At 44.1% G+C, this 23,420-nt stretch overlaps 1 protein-coding gene across 1 annotated transcript; it reads left to right on the top strand.

Moving 5' to 3' along the window:
• Window positions 1-252: 252 nt before the first annotated feature.
• LOC146132114 (uncharacterized) lies at window positions 253-7,874 on the top strand. The gene is made up of 7 exons (XM_083397211.1): window positions 253-374; window positions 1,055-1,167; window positions 2,043-2,178; window positions 3,745-5,809; window positions 5,934-6,019; window positions 6,397-6,732; window positions 7,164-7,874. Exons 1-7 carry the CDS (start codon window positions 324-326, stop codon window positions 7,548-7,550), a joined length of 3,174 nt encoding a protein of 1,057 aa, XP_083253337.1. The 5' UTR covers window positions 253-323; the 3' UTR covers window positions 7,551-7,874.
• The last annotated feature ends 15,546 nt before the right edge of the window (window positions 7,875-23,420 follow it).

Genomic DNA, 23,420 nt, shown 5'->3' with positions numbered 1-23,420 from the left:
CGGAGTTTTTGTTCGAAGTATGAAACAGTGTTAGTCAGTCAGATTTGTTTTGTAAAACGACGCACTTGACAGCAGGTGTAAGTTAGCAGCAAGCAACATATCTTACCCTTTTATTTAGACTGCTTTACTTTTCGTCTAACACTTTCAAAGGCTTGCGAAGCACATTTTTTGATCTTCTGTTTAATTTCCACCAGCTAGCGTAGGCTTTAAAAGCAATTTATAGTCGAAAAGCCAATATCTGCCAATTTACTCTGTGTAACACGCCGAGCGAATTGAGAATTCCACTTCTCATGCTGGATTTATAAGGTGGCATTATATCCTTTATGGTGCTCGAAGAAGCGTTTTCACCTGATATGACCTCCGCCTCTCCAAAGGTAAGTTCTTAAAGTTATTCAAATATTCAAATAAATAATATCAAAGAGTTCCTCGCTTCGAGTGAACTCAAACTTTTACAGCTAACTTGCCAGGCAACCTTTATAAGGTACGTACTCGCTTGTTGAAAGGGCTTCAACAAAGGCCAACGCGCTGAAAATTAATTTAAATGTGAAATATTATATATCAACACGCCACCAAGTAGCTATATTCGTGTTACACAACGCTATTGCTTTTAACGCGGGCGGACATCTAATGAGGGTGCGATTTTACAATCAGGCAAAGGGCTTTCCGCCATTTTAAAAACAGTCATCGAGCAGTTTGGGTTGTTGCCGTTATTTTAGCTAACAGAAGAAAATATCCAGAGGCCGTTTTCCCCTTAGCACCCAAGACACGGAGTTATCTCGCCGACACTTGGGCTTATCTCCTCACGCACTTGAAGTCGGTTATGAGGCGTTGAGGCCAGCTTGGCTTCGCGTATAGTGTGTAAGGCTCCCGAATGCGATAAGAGGGCCACGCGCAAGGGCTTCTTTGAAGCTTAGGGTTTTCCGCACAATGCCCGCTTTGTGAAATGTGTACTGGGGATTTTGGGCCTTCTGTTGCATGATAGTACATGTACGAAACGAATGCTACTTCTATTTATCTGATTTTGTCGTGCATCTAACAGACCCATTGTCTGCAGATACACTCAAACATCCTCAACCAATACAAAGTGAACGTGAAGAGTGACGTCATGCCGGCTTGCGTGGCAACGTCATTTTCGCACAGCGACATCTACAAACGTCATGTTACCAGGTAAGGATAAAATGTAGCTCCGGATGGCGACTAGCCCACAATACAACCAATCTTCCAATTGCACAATACTGTTATCTGAAACTTTATATGACACTTTAGCCAACACTTTGATGTGGGCTACCGGTAATAGTATTACTAATGTTAGTTTTCGGACCTATAGCTTTCTAAAACTATGAGATGCTTATGACTTTTTCCATATCGCAGGATCCAAAAAAACAAAATTTGTTTGGTAAAAACAGCACTAATGATGCTTCGCCTGACCAATTGCAGTATTTAGCTTTTAAATGAGTTGTTTTTGACCCTTAAACCATTTTTTCCACGTAGTCTATTTTCGCTGTAACGAATTGGTGTGTGATAAACGCAAGTTGTGTTAATAGCTCAATTTCAATTCAGCAATTTGGTTACTAAGTCCAAACGTCTCAAAGCATATGATAAGGGTTGTAGCATCGAGTGTAACAGATGGCAGCTTCTGTCTTCTTCAAGATCGAAATCTTGTCCGATCCCAAGACAATTGCCAGCGACATATTCGGCCAGTTTGCGCGGTTAATTTAAAATGCGGCCTGGTCTTTTTTTTTATTGTCGTGCCAGTTGTGACAAGCCTGGAAAATAGAGGGATAAGCATGCCTTTGGATAGCCACTGGCTGAAAAACGGTGCCAACGTTAAGTCGGGAAAACGAGCCAGGCGATCTTTGATGTGGCCTTGTAAGCTGGCCCGTCCCTGCGTTTCGATTGCAGCGCAAGCTGGCGGTAGGGCAGGGGGCGCCAGGAGAATTTGGACGCCAATGGGAAGCAGCAGCAGTGGGACGACACGTTCGAAAGGGGATTTGCGGGTTAGAGCGAGCGAGCGGCGATTGATTTTGCTATTATTTCCTCAGGGAGCAGCATCTGTCAGATAGCAGCAGCAGCTCGCCAGAGATCGAGGCCTACGACCGGTTCGCGACGGCCGCGTCGGCCCTGGCCGGGGAACGCGTGGCCGCCTACCAGCATCACCGTCATCACAACCATCATCGGGTAAGGAGGCAGATCGATAAATGCCGCGAGTTGTTTTTTTTCGTTTTTGGAAGATTGTGCGAAGAATCGAGAATACACGTTTACTGTTGTTTTTAGCCTTGCAAACGTTTGCGTTCGGATTTTCTCTCTATTACTCAAATCGTACCAAGACGTAGGTGGGTCGTCTGTGGTTTATTGGTATAGCTCTCAATGAAACATCCCAGGCCATTGCCCACCCAGAACGATTTTTGCCAAACTTGGGTATTCATAGTGCCATTAATCTTGAACCTGCTTTCCGCGCGTTACAATTCTTTATTAGGAACCTATATACTTTTCCCAAAATCGATATCTCGCCGAGGCCGACCGCGGGCCTGAAACGACGCCAACAGTCAACAAAGCGCCGGCTGCCAGGCGCTGATGCAGGCGCGTTAGCTCCCCGCGCACAGCTGTGTCCTTTGTACTGCTTTTATTCCCGATGGGCTTCTATATGTCAACATCGGGTATACACACGCCAATTAGGCACCAGAAGCTTGCCGACTCGAAAACTATCAGGGGACGTGTGGCGAGAGCCGATCTACGCGACCACATTAATGGAGGGCCGTACAAGCTGCACCGTCGTGCCTTTTTGCTTGCCAGACGTTTTTCGACCCGTTGCTCAGCATAAGAAGCCGCCCGTAAAAATGTGTTTTCCATACGCTCTTTCGTCCCACTTTTTTATCGTCGAGCAAACTGGAAAAACGAAATAGACATAGTAGATTGGGGAACAGGAGTCCGCCAATCTACCTGGACGTCAAGGGTATTTTTAGAAGCCCCTTTTCACATTATTAATAATATAATAAATCAAGGTGGGATAGATTAAAGGGCCGTCGGATTTTTGATGGCAATTAGCACTCCGCATCCGTCTTCCATTCTTCCCAGTTCTCCCATCGTTTCCCTGTGCGTATCTATTCCCCCGAGTAAGGCTTACCGCTCAGGCCCTTCTGTTCTGTGCTAAGTGGACTTCTTTCCAATGAGAAACGGCGCGGTATCGGCGAAATGGGAGAAACATCTGTCGGCGATAATTACCGCGTCGGAGCCTGCTGGGCATTTTAAAATCTTGCAAAACCGGGTGCAACTCCATCGACCTGCTTGTTCGAAATTTTCGGGTGCGATTTGCGGCCGATAGGAACGTGTTTCCACGGAGTTTTTCTACTGGCGATTCGAGGATAAGATGAGTGATATTGAAACTTGTTTTTCAACGTGTGACTTGCGTCCATCATTTAGCCAATTAGGGGCTCAAATGGAGGGTTAGGCACCAAAAACGGTAGATTACACCTAGGTTTTATGCACCGTGATTAAGCGACCCAATATTAACTGGTCTTGCTGATGCCATAGGCCTGATTTGTACCCTTTAAAACACTGTTATGTAAAATACATGGAATGCAATCAGTTGAAACCCGAAGTTCGATAATTTGCGTTTGTTGGTGCCATAGGTCTTGATTGTACCCCGTAAAACTGTCATGTCAAAAAATAAAATCTGATATGTTTAAACCTAAAGTTCGACAATTCTAAAGCATAATTTTTGACTCTAGTGTTTGTATTTTTCAGAGGAGTCCCTCAACCGATTCAAGTTCTAAGTCGGACGAGTCGCGTAACCCGGAGCCAGTGCACCCCGAAATGGCACCTATGACCAAACTGGGCCTCCTGGCGCAGATGTACAACCAGCACCCGTCCCTGGTGGCTGCCAGGCTGGGCCAGATGGCTGCCGGGGAAGGCCCGGAGCCGCAACAGCGCGACGGCGTCGAAGAAAACACGAACAACAACAACTTAAGCCGCAGCAGCTTGTCCAGGAACTCATCACCGGTTGAACAGCGCCCGGAAAAAACGCACGCGACCAAAAACGCGCATCCCCTAAAGAAGCGGATGCTATTCGACGCGGCGCGCAGTACCGGCGACTCCACCAGCCCTGTAAAATCGTTACAAGGCCGACAGAGCTCCAATTCACCCGCAGCGAGCTTCAGCAACCAGCAGCAACAGCAACAGCAGAAGCAATACGGAAGCGAAACGCCTCAATCCCTTCCGGACTCGAGCGACATCTTGCGCCAGATGTACGCCGCCTTTGGCAGTCGCGTCGACATCGGCGACAAATATAGAAGCGCCATCTTGGACCGCGAAGCCGAGCGGAGGCCGGGCGTCGCTCAGGCGGCGCCACTGCCGGGCCAGCGCGCTCCTGATCGACCGGGGTCGTTCGAAGGTCGCGGCTCCGCGCCAAGTTCGCCCGAGAGCGCTGAAAACGGTTCCAAAGTCGACTCGACGCGGCGCAGAAACAGCAGCGAGTGGGAATTGCCCACGGCCAGGAAGCAGCCCGAGCCCAGCCACCCACAGCATCAGCAGCAGCAGCAGCAGCAAGTGCAGAGAGACTTCCCTAATGGCAAACAAGCGAACAAGGAGCAGCAATCATCACGCGGTGATTGCAATCACAGTGATCGCCATCTTCACGAGCAATCACGCCAGCCGCAGCCGCAGCAGCCGCGTGTGCAGGCTGTATCGCCTCCATCTGCCGACAGAACGGCGCCTGTGGAAGTAGGCGCTGAACAGCGAACCGCATTCACGGCTTACCGCCGCAACGGCGTCAACAACACCTGCGGTAAACACAATGCTTCTGATGTGGCTGACATTCCCAAGGCCGCTGCCAAGTCGCGACGCGAATCAGGGGCTAAGAAAAACTCCCGGAAAAGAAAAGGTCCAGAAACAAGCAGTAACCACCACGAAACCGAGTCGTCCGCCCCCTCCGAGGATCGCACGAAGAGGAAAAGATCGCTGTCGGGAGCCAAACGTGCGCGACACGCCTCCTCCGATTCCGACTCAATGAGCAACAACCCTTACATGTCGATGTACGCCGGACAAACCCCGCACTCGCCCTTCGGCCTGCCCTACTCCTCGCCCTTTGCCTTCAACCCTGCCTTCGCGATGCAGGGCATGTCGATGCCGTTCGCTGTCCCAGGAATGCCTCAAACCAACCCAATGGCCGCGGCGGCGGCGCCTAACCCTCTTCTCTTCGGTGCCAACTCATTCCTGAGCAACCCACTGTTGTGGCGCGAGATGCTGGCCCATGCCGGCGCCGCTAATGTGGCGTCGATGCTGCCCGGCGCCGGCCTCGGACTTCCAGTGTTCCCACAGATGTCAGTCGAGCAGATCCAGGCACTCCAACAGCTCCAGACCTCGTCTATGTTTCTCGGCCAGGGCGCCTTCCCAGCCATGTCTGCCAACCCGCTTCTCCAGGCTGCCGCAGCCGCCCAACAGCAGCAGCACCAGCAGGCCAGGGAGCAACACGAGGCCAGAGAGCGTTGGGGCAACAGGCGTCCTTCCCATGAGAGCCAGCAGCAGTCGCGCGAACGTAGTCCGCCAGTGGCTGACTTTCACGTCCCGCCTGTTCTCGCTGCTAAAACGCAGCTTAAGACTCAGACGGAAGTCAAGCGGCCGATTCCCGTGGTTCGACCCGCGCTGGCGCTTCCCGCAAACCGCGAAGAGGCGCGCCTTGTCCCGGCCCCTGCCAAGCAACCGTGCCCACCGAAGGGCCCCAAGGCATCCAAGACCACACCGAAATCGTCCCGCTCCGAAAAGCGAAAAGCGGAGAGGCGCGGAGGCGAAGAGAGGAAAAATAAACCAACAGGTAGTTAGAAATTTAATTAACGTCAACTACGTATTATTGTCGCCCATCACAGTTTCGGTTCTCTACCAATCATTTGCTACCCAGGTTAACTTGAAACATATTTAAAGTTTGATTCTTTTATTAGAATCGACGCCGTCCAAAAAGTCCAAGCACTCCGAAGATCACGTCGTCTTGAAGAAGGTCGAAAAAGAGCCTCTGAAATTCATCAAGGTGAGAATTAAAGGACGTTGATATAGCATTATTTTCGGATGGCCATAGTATCTATTTGATTTGAAAAAATTTGCACCAACATTATTTCTATACTTGGCCTGAGTGAATAACTTCACACCGAAAGAGTTCGACCGACTTATGTTAGCTTTTTTCAGGCGTTATTTGTTTCTTTTTACTTTTCTCGTATTGTCTTTCATAAAATGGGATTAAATGGAATGTCATTCTTGTACATATGTCATGAATGTAACTTAGGCCGTAGCTTCCAGTGGCCGTTATTTGTAAATTTAACATTGCCTGGTGCGACTTTTAAACAGCAAAATATCGCGACACAATTTTACACTGTTTCCTTCGGTGACCGGATCAGTTTCCTTCCGCAGACCCAACTCGAAATGCCGCTGGACATGGGAGACATCGACTCGCCAATGCGCGGCGACGGCCTTTCGGGCAGTCCTCGCGCCGCCGGCTACAAAAATCTGACCCGGGAACGTCGGTTGGTCGCCAACGCCCGGGAAAGAACCCGCGTCCACACGATCAGCTCTGCGTTCGACGAGCTGCGCGCCCAGGTGCCTAGCTACTCTTGCAACCAGAAGCTTTCCAAGCTGGCCATCCTGCGAATCGCCTGTTCGTACATCCGCACCCTCTCGGTGCTGGCCGGACGCGACGAAAGCACTACCTTTCCGCAGGGCGTGGACCAGTGCACGCGCGTTTTGCAGGTAAATACGGTTTCAGCATTCGATTTGATTTGTTTTGTTAAATTAACACGATTTTTTCAAGTACTTATTTGTTGATATTTGAGTCCTTAGCGTTTACGTAGTTTAGCACGTTTTTTTTCCTAATTACGTATCGTTCGATATTAGAGTCGTTGTCCAACACCTTTGGTTGGCAGATGGCGTTTTTTACATGCTATTTTTCTAGGTTGGAGTTATGTTAGAGCCACTTGCTTTTAACCACGAAACCACTGTATAACTCTGAAAAAAATAAGACGATGTCAGCCTTAATCTGTTTTAAAACCGAAAGCTAACAAGAGCACCTACTCACATGCATCGGATAATTTAATCAGCGTTCCCCCAACCGAGGTCGTTCAGCCAAACGAATCCCCTTGTATAGAAAATCCTCTTCTCAAAATCGCCCTTAACTTCTGCAGGCTGAAAGCCGCGCGCGCAGCCGTCGCAAGAGCAACAAGGCGCAGATCGAGTGGGAGATGGTCAACTACGAGAAGCAGAAGATCACGGAGGAAGAGGAGGACACACACTTCCGTCTTCCTCTTTCTGAAAAATCGACTCCCGGCTCTCCCACCTCCGTTTCCAACCGCAACCATCCCGGTTCCTCGTCTGCCGAGCCCCAGGCCGCCGAAACAAGCGATGACGTCATTGCTGGTGACGTGGACGTCGAGACGGTCGACGACGCCGGCGACGTGTTTGATGACGTCACGCTTCGGTCGCTCTCCGAGGCGAAGGAGATGCTGATAGAAGCAATCAAGTCCGCAGAGAACGAAGCGATGACAAAATCAGAAGCCACTGCCCAGTCTTAACCTTTGATCCTATTTTGCCGATTTTTTTATTTTCTAAATTTTTGATTTCATAACTTTCCACGTAAAACCTATTACTATCGTTTCCGTTCACGTTCGGCTTTTGATAACAAATACCGGTCGATTTCGTCCAATGCTATCAGGTGAATGCAGTTCTGCAGTGTTTTACCTTCCTTCGGTGTTTTCAAAAATATTTTGGTGTAAGTGCAAAGAGGATTTGTTATTGTTTCCATATTAGTGACAAACCGCGAAAACACACAAAACAAACCACTATTCGATTGTAAGGCCCTATTATTGGCAATTAACCTACCTAAAACTACAATGTGGCAGTTTTCTAGTATGTGGCAGTTTGACTCGGACGCTCAGTCCCATTTGTATCTTTGTGCGCTATGCAGTTGCGAAACAACCCTATGCCAAGATGTGACAGTATGTTGAAAGCGCGTGTTGCTACAATGCGTTGTGTTCGGTAAATGTTTTCCGTCTGATACTATTCTCGTTGTTGCTGTTGTGCAAAACCAAGTGAAATTGCCCTCTTTTTAGTCTATTGGCGTCCATTGCAAAGTTCCTTTTCTCGTCCTTATTTCATGTGTTTTAGTATTTTTTTTTGTTTTTCTTTCTTTCTTGCTCACTATTTCTTTTGTCTAATTCTGCTGCTCGACGAAAATACAAAACAAGAACTGAAACTTGAGACTTGGATATTGTTTTAAAGTAATGACTGAACCGTTAGGTTTAATTATTAAATCCATCTATTTAGTTATTTAGAAAAACGTTTTACTAAATTACGAAATCCCGAAGAAATTTCAACGAAACATTTCGGCAATTAAAGTTAATTTGGATTTTTTAGAAGAAATTACGCATTGAAACAAAAATAGATTAAACACCCTAGAAAAACGTAGTGCAAAAAGTCTCACTAAATGAAAATGCGATACAAATGATCTAAAAGTGAGACCTATTTTAAAAAGTGTGCATTTTAGACAAAATGAGATTATTTCATTGACTTTATGGTGTCACAAGTTACGTTATAATGTGACGCCATAATTCACGTAACTTTAAGCGTGCTGTGTTCAACAGAAACTGGCGTGCAATTATGCAACTGAGAAATGTTGACAATTAGGTGGTTGAAATTAGCAAAACAAAAAATAAAGTTGTGGGGGAGAATAACAGCAGATAACAAGATATGTCCCGAAAATAAAGTTTCGGCTCATATAATAACAAACCGGCATGTAGCGTCCTAAAACACCTCCAAGAGACGGCCAACCGAGTGTCACATCCAAGATTCATTCGAATTAAGTAACTGACGATGCCAGTATAGGCGAAATATATAATCCTTTCAAAAATTTCTGATCCTGTTTTTTTTTCGACGTGTCGCGCCCAAAAAAACCTTCAAGAGTCGGCATACATCGCTGCCCTCAAGGTCGACGTCATTAATCGAGCGGACAGTCAAAGCAGCGGCGGCGCCGGCAAACCGAAATAAAAGGCGGATTTGCGGGCTCAGCGCGACACTGTTACAGAGCGACAGGCGCCGCGCTAAGCGGCTAAGCACCGGTAGCTGCCAATCCGATATTTCGCCTGCAAACATCGGATCTTCGTTTCACGGGCCTCGTTTACGCTCGCCGGCCAGATGGGCGCCCGGTTTGTTGTGTATGGCGGCGGAGTGATTGGGCGTGGGACATTTTTCATGTTCGGGTATACGCTTGGGCAAGTGACGGGCGACGCACATTGGTGCGTCGAGTTTTTCCGTTTGTTCTGTTGAAATTTTCTTCGAAAGTGGTTCTGCTGCTGATGGTATTTTCATGAACAATAACTGTATATTTTCAATATTAACGATCTACATTAATGGTCTCCAACCTTTTTAACAAGCGACCCCAATTTAAATAAAAATAAAATACAGTATCCACTGGTTTTTGCAAACGCGGCTCCACTTTGCATAAGCATAACTGCATGTCAAGCCCTATATTTTCAAGCGATTACGTTGTTTCGTTTTTAATATTATGCTCATTGCGCTAAATCCGGCTTCACATACCATGTGGTTAAAACCTGAATGAGTAGTTTAATAACAAAAATTGATAGAGTCAGGTACGTTGATTGCATCGAAGTCTAAAAGAAAATATTTCATGAAACCTTGGGGTATAGGCCTACGAAGCAATGCGGTTGCTGCATCCGCTGTCATAACTAAGAATATAAAGCCTACTCCTTACACCTGCCAACCATGTTGCCCAATATGTCACGTTAGCTGATTTAGCAGCGCTTAAGAGCTAAAAACAGCAATTTGATGTATTGTAAGACGCAGTCAATCACGTTTATTTAGTGTGACGTCATTGTAAAGAAAACAAAACACATAAACCGTTCTAAAACTGCAAGAATATGGTGAGTTATGGCGACCCCACAAAAATTTTAGGCGACTTGGGGTCGCGACCCACAGGATGGGGACCACTGATCTACATGACAAAGTGTTTTGTCTTTTCAGAACAAAAAACATTAATTGTGCCCAAATTCGCATCAATCTGCTTCATACAATACGTTTTTTTTAAAGCATGTTGGCATATTGGCGCAGGACTTCGAACATGGTTTGTTCTGCGACCCCTCTGAATTTATTAAAACCCTTACTTTTTCGCGACCCTTTGACAGTGATTTCTTGTCTTTATCTCCACGCATTTGTCAAATCATATAGGCAACTCAGTTAAAGATTATGATTTATTTCCTTTCAATTTTTGTATCAAATTCAGAAAAAAAACAATTAATGTAAATGTAAGACCACTTTCATGTGAAATTGAACGCGACCGATAACTCGTTATGCAACTTCCGGCATGGTCTAGACCACTTGGGAAGCCCGCTATAGGATCACTGTAGAACAATTATTCGCCTCGGATAAGTAATAAAAAGATACTCCTACCGTATCCGAATCCCAACACCAGCTAAACAACCCAATGTAGGTCAAAGTGTATCGCTTACCCTGCCTCTTTATATTAAAAAACAACGCCGATCAGGTCTGTAGTGTTGTGTGCATTGGCAGTCTGTTACTCGTCTCAGCCAAATACAAAATCGTGCTTAACACAAGACAAAAGGGTCGTGACGTGTCGCCCTTTTCAGCTGTTGGGGCCATCTGTCAAGCTATACGTTACGTTTACAATAACACAACGTAGATCGAAAGGTCAGTGAGACCGCAAACTCCCATCTCGACCCAAACCGTTCACGCGTTTGTGTTAGACCACTGGGGTGCAGACTTCTCCGTGGGAAAAGGACCCCAAGGGTCAGAGATTGCATTTGGACTTCAAAACTTCCATGGGAACTTTATTGGGCCTTAGCTCGAATGTTTAACTTTGCAAGTAAAGAAATATTGTTTGTCTTTTTTTCATTAAACTGGGGGTAAGTTTGAAGCAAAGTGTTTAGAATAACACAAGTTTCTATATATTATAAAAGTTAACAAGCATAGATTTATGGTCTGTATATTATTCAAAATTAATTGTGCATTAGTCACTTTATTTCCGTTTTACCTCTAACTATTCTTACAACCAAAGAGTTTTTTTGTGCTTTGCTGGTTTAAAGCTTTTTAAGTCTAGGTAGACCTTTTCATTCCAAGGTCGAAGTTGCCTGAAATGTAAGTTACATTTTTGCTATACAATCACTTCATATGAAACAGGTAAAAACTAAAAAATATAGATTATAGAATAAATACAGATATGTATATATCTATTTTATATATGGTTTCCATAAAATATCACAAATAGGCCCTACAAGAATAATAGTGTAATGTAAACTAGTCTGCTCTAGGGGCAATATTGTAAAATCTGTAAATGCCAACAATTTGTTGAATTCAAACAAAATGTCATGCATTTTATTCTGGTTTAGACATGTTGTAAGTTGCGAAAAGCCAAAATCCAGTGAATCTTCAAAGCCATTTTCGTCATTGACCTGTGCATCATGTTTAATCTCGTGACATGCCACCGCTTTTAGATCATGACTGACGGGGCTAATACAAATCTTAGAAAAGGGGGAATTATCTTCCATATTCCGGAGTTAATAAAAACTGATAAAAGTCCATACATTGACTCAGCATTTACCCTTACGTTTTGAGTTTTGTTTATAGAAATGTTAAACATATTTTAAATAGCCAAAAGCAATGTTGCCAAACATTGCAAAAGGGTTTCTTTTTTGACCCGATAATAAATCGTGCTCGAAAGTATGCACATTTCAACATTTAATCTGTTTGTTAACCTGATTTACAAATTTTTAAGTGACATACACGGCTAGTAGGCTATGAAAAATTAAAAAAATAAAAATTCCGACATCGATTGCCAAGTGGGATTTATTTGACCCGTTGTTGCAAAATGATGTTTTTCTTAGGATTTGACAGCAAAATACTGTATAGGCTGTTTGCGCACTTTACAAAAACGTTACCCGGCCACTACAAAAGTATTTGATTTTAACCCGTACAAGGCGTACAGTAGTTTCTCTTCGGCTTTATGTGTCGTTTCGCATCGGGATCATTCCAGCAGTAGTAGCAAAAGCCAGCGCCAAGCCGCAAAGTCGGCGTCGGCGTCTGACGAATCGCCGTTCGGATTACGCCAAACCTCGCAGCGCGCCGGTGGTCGCGTTCGGCTGGCGCCAGTCTTGACGCGCGAATCATAAACAACAATAAACCATATGGAGCGGCAGCCGCCCACCGTTGCCTTGAACAACGCCGCTGCTGCTGGTAACGCCACTGCTGGTAAAGCAGGCACTTGGCTGCTTTGTAAGGTATGCCCACGCGCGTGTGAACTGTGAAGTTTGCATGTTATGGTCGCCTTACAGTCTACAGACAACTGCGCTTTTTCTTCCCTCGAACAGGCTCGGTATCGTAAATTTAGGCGAAATCGGAGCGAGAAGGCGGAAACTTCTGCGTCAAATTGGCTAAGTGCGGCTAAAAATGACACCGGAAACAGGACATTAGATAAAACTGTCGCGTAAGATTACTTCACAGTAGTTTTCTTAACCACTTAAAGCAGGAGTTCTTAACTTTTTTACCCCCCAAAAAATTGGTTTGCATTGACCAGTGTTTTGGCAAGAAATTTTAAGGGATTACGTCACAAATTTACGTCACAATATAAATAGATTTCAGAAATATTTTCTTTCCGGCCCAAAAAAAGTGAAAGTAAACCGAGTATAAATACATTCAGTGCAAAAACGTTTTATTTTTTATTAAACTCTTTTCGTTAAAGATGTGATTAGTTTTTCAATATAAACTAATCTTTCAATTAGGCCTTCATGAACCCCCCTAAAACTAGTTCATGTAGCTCCAAGGGGTCCATGGACCCTAGTTTAAAACCCCTGTCTTGAAGGGTTTTTTACTTTTGTCTTTGAAATGACGTTTGAGGCTGTAGCTATACATTTTCTGTCCAACTATATTGTGATTGTTAGGGTTTAAGAGTTAGTTTGGCAAGCATGTATTTTTTTTGGCATGCAGCTCATGAACATCATTGCCTATTCCCTTTTTACTTTTTTTTCAATTAAAAATCTCTTTCTGTTATATGATAATGAATTACAAAGCCAAAAAAGCCGAGTAGATCGACATCATTTTGATTAGGACGTTTCGATACGAGCTTGTATCATCTTCAATTAATGTTACTGAGAAGCAATTCAAGCATCACTTTTAAAAGGTGAGACGCAATTGTTATCAATCGGAGTTTCTATAGTTGGAGCATTATTTAGCACCTTCAGGTGTTGAATAGGTACAGCGGTGTTAATAAGGTATCAACGTTTTTCTGTCATAGATAGAGAAAAAATATACGTAAAGACTTAATTCAAACGGACAATATTTGATGGGGCGAAGCCTTTTACCCCACATGTGTACAGAAAGGCCCCTTTTGTTGTGACTTCATGTACTGGCGGCTCGTGCCTCGTCCCCACTAATGACCCCCATAAACCCCGTTATATCCCGCAGGCGACGGCGCAACTTTGTGTGGCATTGGTGCGACGTGATAGGCTTATGATGACGCACCAAAGTCACGGGCCAAGGTGTAGGTCGGCGCCAGATGTGTCTGTCGCCGCTTTGCAAAGTGATTCCCGTGTATGTGCCGGTTCTATTGTGCAAATGTAAAGCCTTTTACTTGCGCGTGGGTGCGAGCTGTTTTTAGGAATAAGATTTCGGCCCAGTTGGTAAAACTTTTTAACTATCGTGAAATCGTGACTGGTGATGTCCGATATGATCGGATCGTACGTGATAACCAAACGCCAAATAGTAGTATCGGTACTCGTTTGAATCTTATACCAAAGTAGAATAATCCGATACCAAACTACGTGCCGATCCGATACAAAACTAAAAAAAAAACATTTTGAAAGTAAAATAACGATGGAAGGTAACAAAGCTTGTTAACGCCAAAGGGTTTTGGCCGAATAACCTACAAGCGCAAACCTTTTAATTTAGTCAAGTTTGTGTACTTCAGTAAAGTAGTAACGTAACTTGGTATCATATAGGGCTGTAATTTTTGGACGAAATATCGGGTGTGAGTTGACTACAGTAGAGCGTATTTTTAAAGGTGATTTGAGGAATCGAAACGGCCTCTCAAATTTCTTAAACAGTCTCTCAAAATATAGCTTAAATTTGTCACTACAGCTGAGAGTTAGCAGTTGTTACTTAGATGCAACACTGCCGGTCCTTTTTTTTTTAGCGGTCATCAAGGCAAAAGTTAAAAAAAATGAAAAGGTTTTAAACTGAAAAACGAACTATCGGATATCTCCAATGTTAAATGGCTCATAGTTGCCTTGCGTTAAGTGTAATCAAGTCGACGTAGCCGAGAAACACCAGCAACTCCGCGTTTCGCAACATAGAACTTCGACGACACCGCTGCATATTTGGTCGCCTTCGGTCTGAAACGGCCAAATCCGGGCTCTCGTAGTTGAAGCCAAGCGAAGCTAACCCCGGCGTTCGCGGCAGATTTATATCACAGCAGGGCGCCCCGGGTCGTTTGTGAATTCGAAAGGCGTCGCGGATCGGGTGACATACGCCCTCGGACCCATGGGGGCTTGCAGGGGCAACGGGTGACCCTGGGGCGGCGCCTGCGCCACTTGAAAGCCCCAGTGGGGCCGGGTGTCGAAACCTGTGTTGACGCGATAATAAGGCACAGCCGTCCAAGTCGTCAGCACGCTTCCGCCCCAACGGAGAACTAGCGACGCCTTGGCATCGCACACAAAGCACCGCCGGGGTCAAGGGTCAATATCGTCGGCGCCTGGGTTCTGATGGCCTTGGTAAGGCGACACCCGCACAGCGCACGGCTTCGCGCATCTAATGTGACGACTTTATGTCGCGCGTGGACCGGAAAAGCGAAGGGGCTGTTGCTGTCGCTGCTGATTCTGTGGTTTCGGAGCTTCGAGTATTTTATTGCTTAGGGTGGAAGTCGTGGTTAAATGTCGTTTCCGTGGAAGTTCGTGAAAATCTAAAAGAAAAAACACCCCGCATTACTGTAGACCAGGGGTAGGCAACACGTCGATCGCGTGAAATATGTGTTACGTCATTACAGCAGCTGTCGCTCACAAGCGGAATATTAAAATTTTCAATTGTTGTCTGGACAAGCCTAATAAAACGTTATTTGACGTAACAAATCAACCTCCATCGCTAGCTTGGAATGCAATTAACGCTAAAAATGTTTAATAAGTGTTCTTGTGACTTTTTTTACTGAACCAGTCAATCGCGAGTCTCTAAAAAATATTTCAATCGATCGCAATCAAACATAAGTTGGCTACTAAGCGTAAGTACAACATTCAAGCTTTGGCGACTCAAATCTCTTCACTGAACTTTTTGTAAGCGAACATAACAAACGACAATCTCGTACAAATGTTTTAATTTAACTATTTTAAGCCATGTCTCCGTATTGAATATACAGTTGCTGCCAGACATTGAATCAACTATAAAATTGCTCTTTCGGCAAATATTTTTCATTAACAAATAAAACGACGTTTTGATAAACTATACGGGAAATCTTTATCAGGGCAATTTGGGCTTTTTCGTATTACTTCCGCAATTTTCTTAAATTTCGGAAAAATGTTGCTCAGAATGAATTTCAAAAACCTAGTCTCGTGAACCATACTGAACCCGGCGACCCAACCAATTCAAACGGCGGTCCAACTTTGGGTCGCGACCCATAGGTTGATAAACACTGCCGTAGACTATGTGTTACTTATGAACAAAACAGCGTTGCTTGACAAACGCTGATTAAGTCCACCATTTTACTCCCATAAAAAATGACGAACTCTCATTAAGTCCACCATTTTTTACTCCTATAAAAAAGCTGTGGAGTTTTAAAAACGTACACCTAAAACTACCGCGTAGACACATTTCGGCAAAAGTTCTCTAGCCAATCCAATTGTTCAGATTCAGTCTGTTTTGCAATTGTGTGCAATGTATAACCTCATGTTTGAGTTGGTTTTGCGGTAATGTGGTAAGACACGTTTGCTTGCACCGAGCATAGCCGCGTCATGTGGTTTAACTTTGAAATCAAAGTAGTGTACTGTATGGTGGTTGAAATCACATCAAACCTTGCTATACATGGGTAAACAACCTTTGCCGAAAGGAAATCTAAATGTTTCACCCATTACGTAAGCAATTTCCGTAATCGTTTTGGGTGAAACTTGGACGAGCGATGCTCATATTTTGTTGCAATACTTTCGGGTTTCTGTTTGTAAGCAAACCAACGAAAGCCAACAGAGCAGAAAATTAAAAAATGAGACTTGCGTTTTCGTCGATTTCCCATCGTAGGATTGCGTCATGGCATAACAGCCCTCGAGGACCAGCACATTGAAATTCGACTCGTTCTCGAGTTTTGCATTTGTTTAAAATTTGTACGAGTCAAACAAATGACCAAATAATTTCCAGATAATAAATTTGATATGCTTTAAATTTCGATTTCTATCGAAAGTTGTTAAATTTTGAAAGTTTACGACAAATTAAATGCCAAAATATTTAGGAAATTTAAGCATTTCGGAAGGAAATCATACATAAAGTGTTTTTTTATTTAAAAGTAACCACTTCGCATTGTTACGCAAGGCATTGCGATTGTTCCTTCTGAGTTAAAAATTATTTATTCTTTCAAAGGCCAAAATTAACAAACATCTATAGAAGTATAAGTGGTCCATTGTTTGCGGTCAGTATAAGATAGCGCAAAATAGGCGTCTCGTAAACAGACTTACAAAAAAAGTAATAAATGCGTGCTTATAAAAATACACAACGATGTATTACGCGAATAAAAAATAATGAATACACCACCATGTTTTGTGCGAAAACTGCCTATAACGACATAACCTCCAATACCGAATGTCGAACCGGGCGCAAATGCCGAGAATTCCTGAGTTCGGAGGCAGCAGCGGCGTCAGCGGCACCGGCAAAGGAGGCATTTCCTCCGCCGCTGGCTAATCACTCCCCCCCAGTCTTCCCCCTACCAGCCACAAGGGCGGCGCGGGGGCCGTTAAAAGGCACAAAACAGCAGCAACACCAGCAGGTTGTGGGTGGACGGAATCGGTGACGAGCGAAACGGGCGGAAAGCCGGCAAGCTCTCGCATTTACATCTGCCAGTCACCTATATCTATACACCGTGTCTACATACAGCAGGCCGGTCGTCGGAAAGGGAGAGGCACAGGTCGTCGGGCGCCAGTGGGGTCAAAGGTCGACAAGGTGTGCGCGATCACGTCACAGGAGAGCGCGCGAGCCGAGCCGGAGTCTGCTTTGGCCCTGGCGTTCTTATATTGTGGGTGGCTGATGTGAGTTTGTTTGTGGATTCGCATGCCGCGCCGGTCGTGCGCGAGCTTGCCGCCGAAATGCGTGACGTTGCGTATTAGCAATGTGTTACGTCATCCTTGATCGTCGTTGCCCCAAAGATTTGGAAGGTTTGCTGGCGAAAAGATCATTTCTTAAAAACGACATTAAAACTTCCAAAACGTGATCACTAGCGACACGGTGTCTTTGCTTACGCAAGCGTCACCATAATAACTTTCAATTGGCCCAGAATGATATCTTAACGATTTTAGCACAAAAAGCCTTTCGACATGTCGAAGCAAAGGCCTTTGACTCTTTACAGCTTGAAAACAATATTGAACCACCTTGACCACATCGCAATAGCCTTTATGAAGTTTTACAATGCAATACCAATGTTGTTTTTTCATGTTTTTCTAGTGCTCTCCGTGTTATAATTTTACAGATTACGCAAGCGTCACTATTAACTTCCAGTTTGCCCAGGAAGATATCTTAACGATATCTGTAAACGTTGACTGTTTAGCATAAGTAGCCTTTCGACATTTTGAAGCAAATACCATTTGCTCTTTGCAGATTAAAAACAATATTTAACCACCTTGAAAACCGCGGCCATGTGTATTCACCCACCTGCCAGTGATTGCGGCCCAAAAATCGAAGGCGGATAATTTGAAAAGCGTCCAAGGCACTTCGGCCTCGTTAATCCCCATTCGCCCCTTTTCCCGCTTTGCGGATCGAACGCGAGCGTGTGCTTTAATCGCATTATTTCCCCGGACGGATTACGCGACAAAACGAAACCGCGTTTGGAGCTATTGTGTAGGAGGCATTGTCGCCAGATTTCAGTAAAAAGAATAAGGGACAGAAAGGAACGAAAACGTGCCCCTGCTACTGTCGTCAAGCTGTATAGTCCAGTTAAACGCTCGGCACGAAAGTCGTCTTCTTCGCGGCGTAAAACCTAATCGTTTCGCAAACAAATCGATACGGCAGAAAAAAAAGAAAACAGCAAATAGCCCAAGAAAATCCGCAGCCCGGGCGCCGGCCTGGCGCAACTGACAGCCGGCTAATGCCGCTGGCCGCGAGCCGATGACACCGCGAGGCCTCCGCCGCTAGTTTCGGGCGCACACTCGAAGGCAAACAAAGGGCGCGCTAAAATAAGGCCCGCCGATCGCTGTCGGTAACAGATAGGCAGGTTGGTGTGACCGCGGCCCGGCTGGATGGCGCCACACGCCACCTGTTTCGCGGCCCATCTATGGCGGCGGAGGATAAACAAGCGCGTCACCTCCTCCTGCTTGCTCCCTCCATCGCTCTTTGGCGGAGAAAAACGAGGAGGGAAATCAGCGATCGCGAATCGGCCTCGTTTTTTTTTCAGTCCGCCCTGGTGTTTTTTCGCCGATTCGGGTTTCTCGCGGTTTTCGTTGTTCGAAGAGCGCTTCGACGTAATTAATCACGGCTTCGGGGGGGCTGGAGTTGTTCTTTCTTGGGGGAGAGGATGTTTGCACTGTGAGTTGCCTCCACTGTTCGAATGTGCGACTGTGCGATTGTTTTGTCGCCGGCTGCGCCGAAAGTTTGGCGACCTGGTTGGTCTTGATTTCGCGAGATCGTCACACGCGGCTGTGTACACTTGTTGTAAACGACAAGTCGAATTTCACGTTTTTATGCTGTAGCAAGACAACAAAGGCCTTTATTTATTGGCTTTCAATAAAACTCTGAAACAGCTACAGCACGTTTACCTAAACGGTTTTCTTTGAATAAATTTCAATTTAAAAAAACGATGATGCACTTAAAACAATTAAAAATGTTTAAAAAAATAAAGTAGTTGAAAATAATAAAACAAAAAATTGCAGTTTCTTTATTTATCGGCGTAACTAGGTCGATCTAGTACAATATCCCCTGGATACAATCAGGATCCTTTAAAAAGGCCTGCATCACATTATGGAACTGCAGGCGGCACTAGGCCCTTCCCGTTTCGGATCGCCACACAAAAGGCAAGCGTTTCTAAAAACGAAATATTGACGACCTTACAGTCGTCCAACCCGACCGTCTCCAAAACATGAAAAAAATTCTAAGCAGGAGCATTCGACTTAGCACTATAAGCTCCATCTACAGAAACAGCAGCAACCGCATCAAAACCAAGAGCAAAATTGCCGGCTCGGCGTTAATCCAGTCTGGCACCTCAGCAGCAAACCACCAAGTCTTGAACCGCAGATTTTCGTCCCGATCTTAGTTTGGGCGGCAAGAGGTATCGCGCTGGGGACCTTGGAGAACAGATTTTCGCGTCGGCTTTGATGTCGATTTTCGCCCGCCGACGCCGACTGGCTGGCGCCCGGGCTACGATACGGCGGCTTGACCTTCTGCGTCGGCGCATTAACCCTCTCCAGCGTCGGCCGAGGCCAATTTGCGCGCTACGCTTATCACACTTCTCGCCCACCTATACACGCAGTCGTCATATGTAGTTCATATACGCGCCACAAATGATAGAAAACTATGACCACCTTGTTATAAATACATTCTTAAAGACTCTTAATTTTGTTCGTTATTTTCGCAGCACAATTGCTTTGGGTGTTTGCGCATTTTCTGTCTTGCCTCGAGCACAGCTGAGAGGGTTAAGTATCCGTGGGGGAGTACCGGGCTTGCCCGCTGTCAGCCGGAACAGCTGACTTAACACGTGCTCGGTAAGCGGACACCTTTGGCCGACGACAAGCGCGCCGCAAAATGACGCCGATGGAGATCCACTTCTGGCAGACGGCCACTTTTCTTGAAGCGGCGATCGGTCGTTTGGACGTCGGGTGATTGGTTTAAAGGGAGCGGATTTTTCTTGGACGAGTGAAAATGGCCTATTAGGTGTAACTTGTTATTGTTGTAAACCGTGTAGGAAAAGTGAAAAAAGAGAATGTCGTTGGAGGGAAAATTCATAACACTGTATCACTTTTGTAATAAAAACATTTTAAGCAAATGAAGTCCCCAACATATCTACTATACAAATTAGAAAGTTTGTCGGCTGGTCGCTATATAGCAGGGGTTCTTAAAACTTTTTTCACCGCGGATCTCTATACCCCTAAAGGTACAATTTTGTGATAAAAACTTTTTAGGCAAAAAAAAGACCAAATGGCGATTGAATGGCGGGCGTTCTTCCAATGGTCGTTTTGGTACGTTCGTTACGAATTTTAATCCCACCGGTTGACTCATAAGCGATATAATATCACTTTACGCGGCCCTGTGGGTACCTTGTATCTAAGAAGTCAATCAAAGTGATCCCAAAAGGCACCAGAGAAACTAAGTGGGAATTTCTTAGACCGAAGTGACGAGGTGTAACTGTATCACAACAAACAAATTCTCCACGGACCTCACGGCTATAAAAACGATTACCACGATCTTTAAAGTGAGGATATCGGCAAGGCAATACAACACGTCTTTATTTTATATTTTAATCATTTAAAATTTGTGAACTATCTTTTCAGCTGATTACAGTTAAAAAGAAAATTTGTGAATTGTTTATTTAGTGAATTACAGCTGTATTGTGACTATAAATTGCAAATATGTTGTTTCAATATGTTCCACGTAGCTTCAGATTTAACTTTAACCTGTTTGTTGAAAAGCCATTTCACCGATTCTCGGCCGAGGACGTACATCTGAAAATGCAGAACTCCTATTTCTGTAAATCGTTTGCCCAAACTATAGAAAATTCGGCGAAACATGTAATTGCTATGCGCGACGAATTATTTAATCCGCTCCACAAACCACACAAGAGCGTCAGCAAAAAAGTGTGTCAAATTGACGCGTGATTTTCCACTTTTAAATCTCACGACACTGGCGGCATTAAAGAGAAACGAGCGTGTCGAACTTTTGATCCGCGAGCCATTTCGAATCAAGTGGAAGTTGTCGCATTAACCAAGTGTGTCTGGTCGGTTCATGATTGGCTTCTCGTTAGGACTACTGGCAGACGGCTACTTTGTATTTGGGTTGGACCGATGCTAGCCGGTTATTAGCTTGTCGCTGCGGTTTTTAACTGATAGAAGCTAGCAGCTAGCAGCTAGCAATACCTCCGTTTGACCCAACAACGCATTGCACCAAAAACTCTATTTAAGAATGTAGCCCTATTGCAACAACTACTAAAAACAGATGTTGAAAGGATTATGTTTTGTTTTATTTATATAGCCCATTGGAAATAAATATGTTGCGCGTAGATGTGTATAGGCTAAGTGAAAACTCTTTCTAATGGTCAGTGTTGTAATGACTAAAATACACACTAGTTATTATTTTTAAATGACTTTATTTGGACACAAAGGGAATGGTGAAATGATTTACATTCAATTAGGTGTCTTCATCAAATAAAAACAATCATTTTGACATGGGTAGTTTACCTTCATTTTGCACGTACAGTTTGCTATCTACGTTTTCCTTTTTTTATCAATTTTAGTTTTATGATTTCATGACATTGATTTGGACTGAACCTGCTACTTTTTGCAACTAACTTAAATTGTACTTGAGGTATTTTGCAAATGACTTATTAACATCACTACTAAATGCAGAGTTAAAGTAACCTTAACAGGAGCCAACTAAATTGCAATATTCAATGCTTTTTACCATAAAAAATTACAAATACCCGTTATCCATGTTGCTGACGTTACAAACACGACGAGAGATCATTTATCGGTCAGTTACGGCCTTACCAATAGTTAACCCGTGATTAAGTGGCGTCCTGCGGTTTCATATTACAGGCGTGACACGTGTTTCTTAATTGGCAATTTGTTCAGACAAAAAACGATGCGACCGAACGGATTTGAAAACCCGAGAAGGCTAGCAATTCAAGTTCAGCTCTACAGTTACAGGGCTGATTGGAAATTTTCGATACTTCAATTATGTTTTCGCCCGACCCATCTGATTTCAATGTCGTCCTTACTGAGGTCAAATTAACAAAAGCGCGCTAAAAATTGAAAGGTCATTTTAATGGAAGAAGCTATTTGCCCGGCTCGCCCGTTTACCGAACTTCGCACTACTGTACAAGGATCTGCAAAATTGCAATTCTATTTATTGCTAAAGCCATTTTGCAATAGTGCGAAATTCGGAGTAGGCTACTGTAAATGGCTTTAGCAATACGTCGTAATTGAATTTTGCGGGTTGCCGGGCAAATAGACTCTTCCCGTTTTAATCGTAAACCATAATTTACTTTCTCGTAAACTAACTATAATAATTTGGTTTCGAATATTCACCGATACCAACAAATATCGAACAGGGGTGGGGCAAGAGTTTGTACATTTTACCCATATAGGCCTACTTGCAACTTTTTAAAGAAATCTTTTTAGCGTAATATACGCCGTCGTTATAGTAGACTTATTTAACGGTCGTAAATAAATTACATTTTTTGAACACACTGTATGTTATTGCGGTTACTTTTGGGGTCAATGAACCTCACAATCTCTTCGACTAAATCATCTTGGTAAATGCAAATATCGAAATATTTCAAGTATTGTGCGAATACTGAAGGACAGGGCGTCACGTATTTTTCTAAGTTGAACGTTTGTTTATATCAAATATACTAACGCAATTTATTTCAGGGAACAGGAAAACTTTTGTTCATCGCGTTTTCAACCTGAAAGCTAAAAAAACAGCTCTTTTCTGACACCAATTGGTAAAACGATGGACCAGCTGGTGTCCCTTTATGTTAACTTTATTTTTAAAATCAGACACTTGCCAAAATTATTTTACCTGTAACATTTAACTGAACTTCCCAATTATCAAATTAATTTTTTTGTGTTTAGTTCACGAGATGCTCCTTTCGTTAACTTTATTTTAACAATCACAGACATGCCAAAAATATTTAACCTTTAACTTCTAACTGAACTTCCCAATTATCCAATTAATATTTGTGTGTTTAGTTCCCTTAGTAAAGGTCTTCTTTTTGTGTGGTAGATAAATTGAAGAATAGGTTTTTTTATGGGCCTACTATTCTACTATGATAAACAGGTTCTCTCTGCATGTGCGTAACTGTTCGTTGAAATGAGTGTAGGGCAGTTTTTTTAGGGCAGAGGCTAAAGCCTAATCTAACACCAGAGATAACGAGACTGGCAATTATTGACACCAGGCTACAATAGCAGTCGTCCAAACATTTGGCCGCCATTTGCCTTTCGTACAGCTCACCCTGTATATGTCGCCTT

Source organism: Ascidiella aspersa, chromosome 9 (assembly GCF_963924565.1).
Source record: "Ascidiella aspersa chromosome 9, kaAscAspe10.2, whole genome shotgun sequence".
NCBI classification, from domain to species: domain Eukaryota; kingdom Metazoa; phylum Chordata; class Ascidiacea; order Phlebobranchia; family Ascidiidae; genus Ascidiella; species Ascidiella aspersa.
This window is presented reverse-complemented; position numbering and strand designations above follow the sequence as displayed.

Bases quoted from the DNA above. Each gene is read 5' to 3' on its own strand.
- LOC146132114 (XM_083397211.1), top strand. From the start codon at position 324: ATGGTGCTCGAAGAAGCGTTTTCACCTGATATGACCTCCGCCTCTCCA. The intron at 375-1,054 runs GTAAGTTCTTAA...CATTGTCTGCAG, and splicing joins TGACCTCCGCCTCTCCAAAG to ATACACTCAAACATCCTCAA. The intron at 1,168-2,042 runs GTAAGGATAAAA...TTATTTCCTCAG, and splicing joins TACAAACGTCATGTTACCAG to GGAGCAGCATCTGTCAGATA.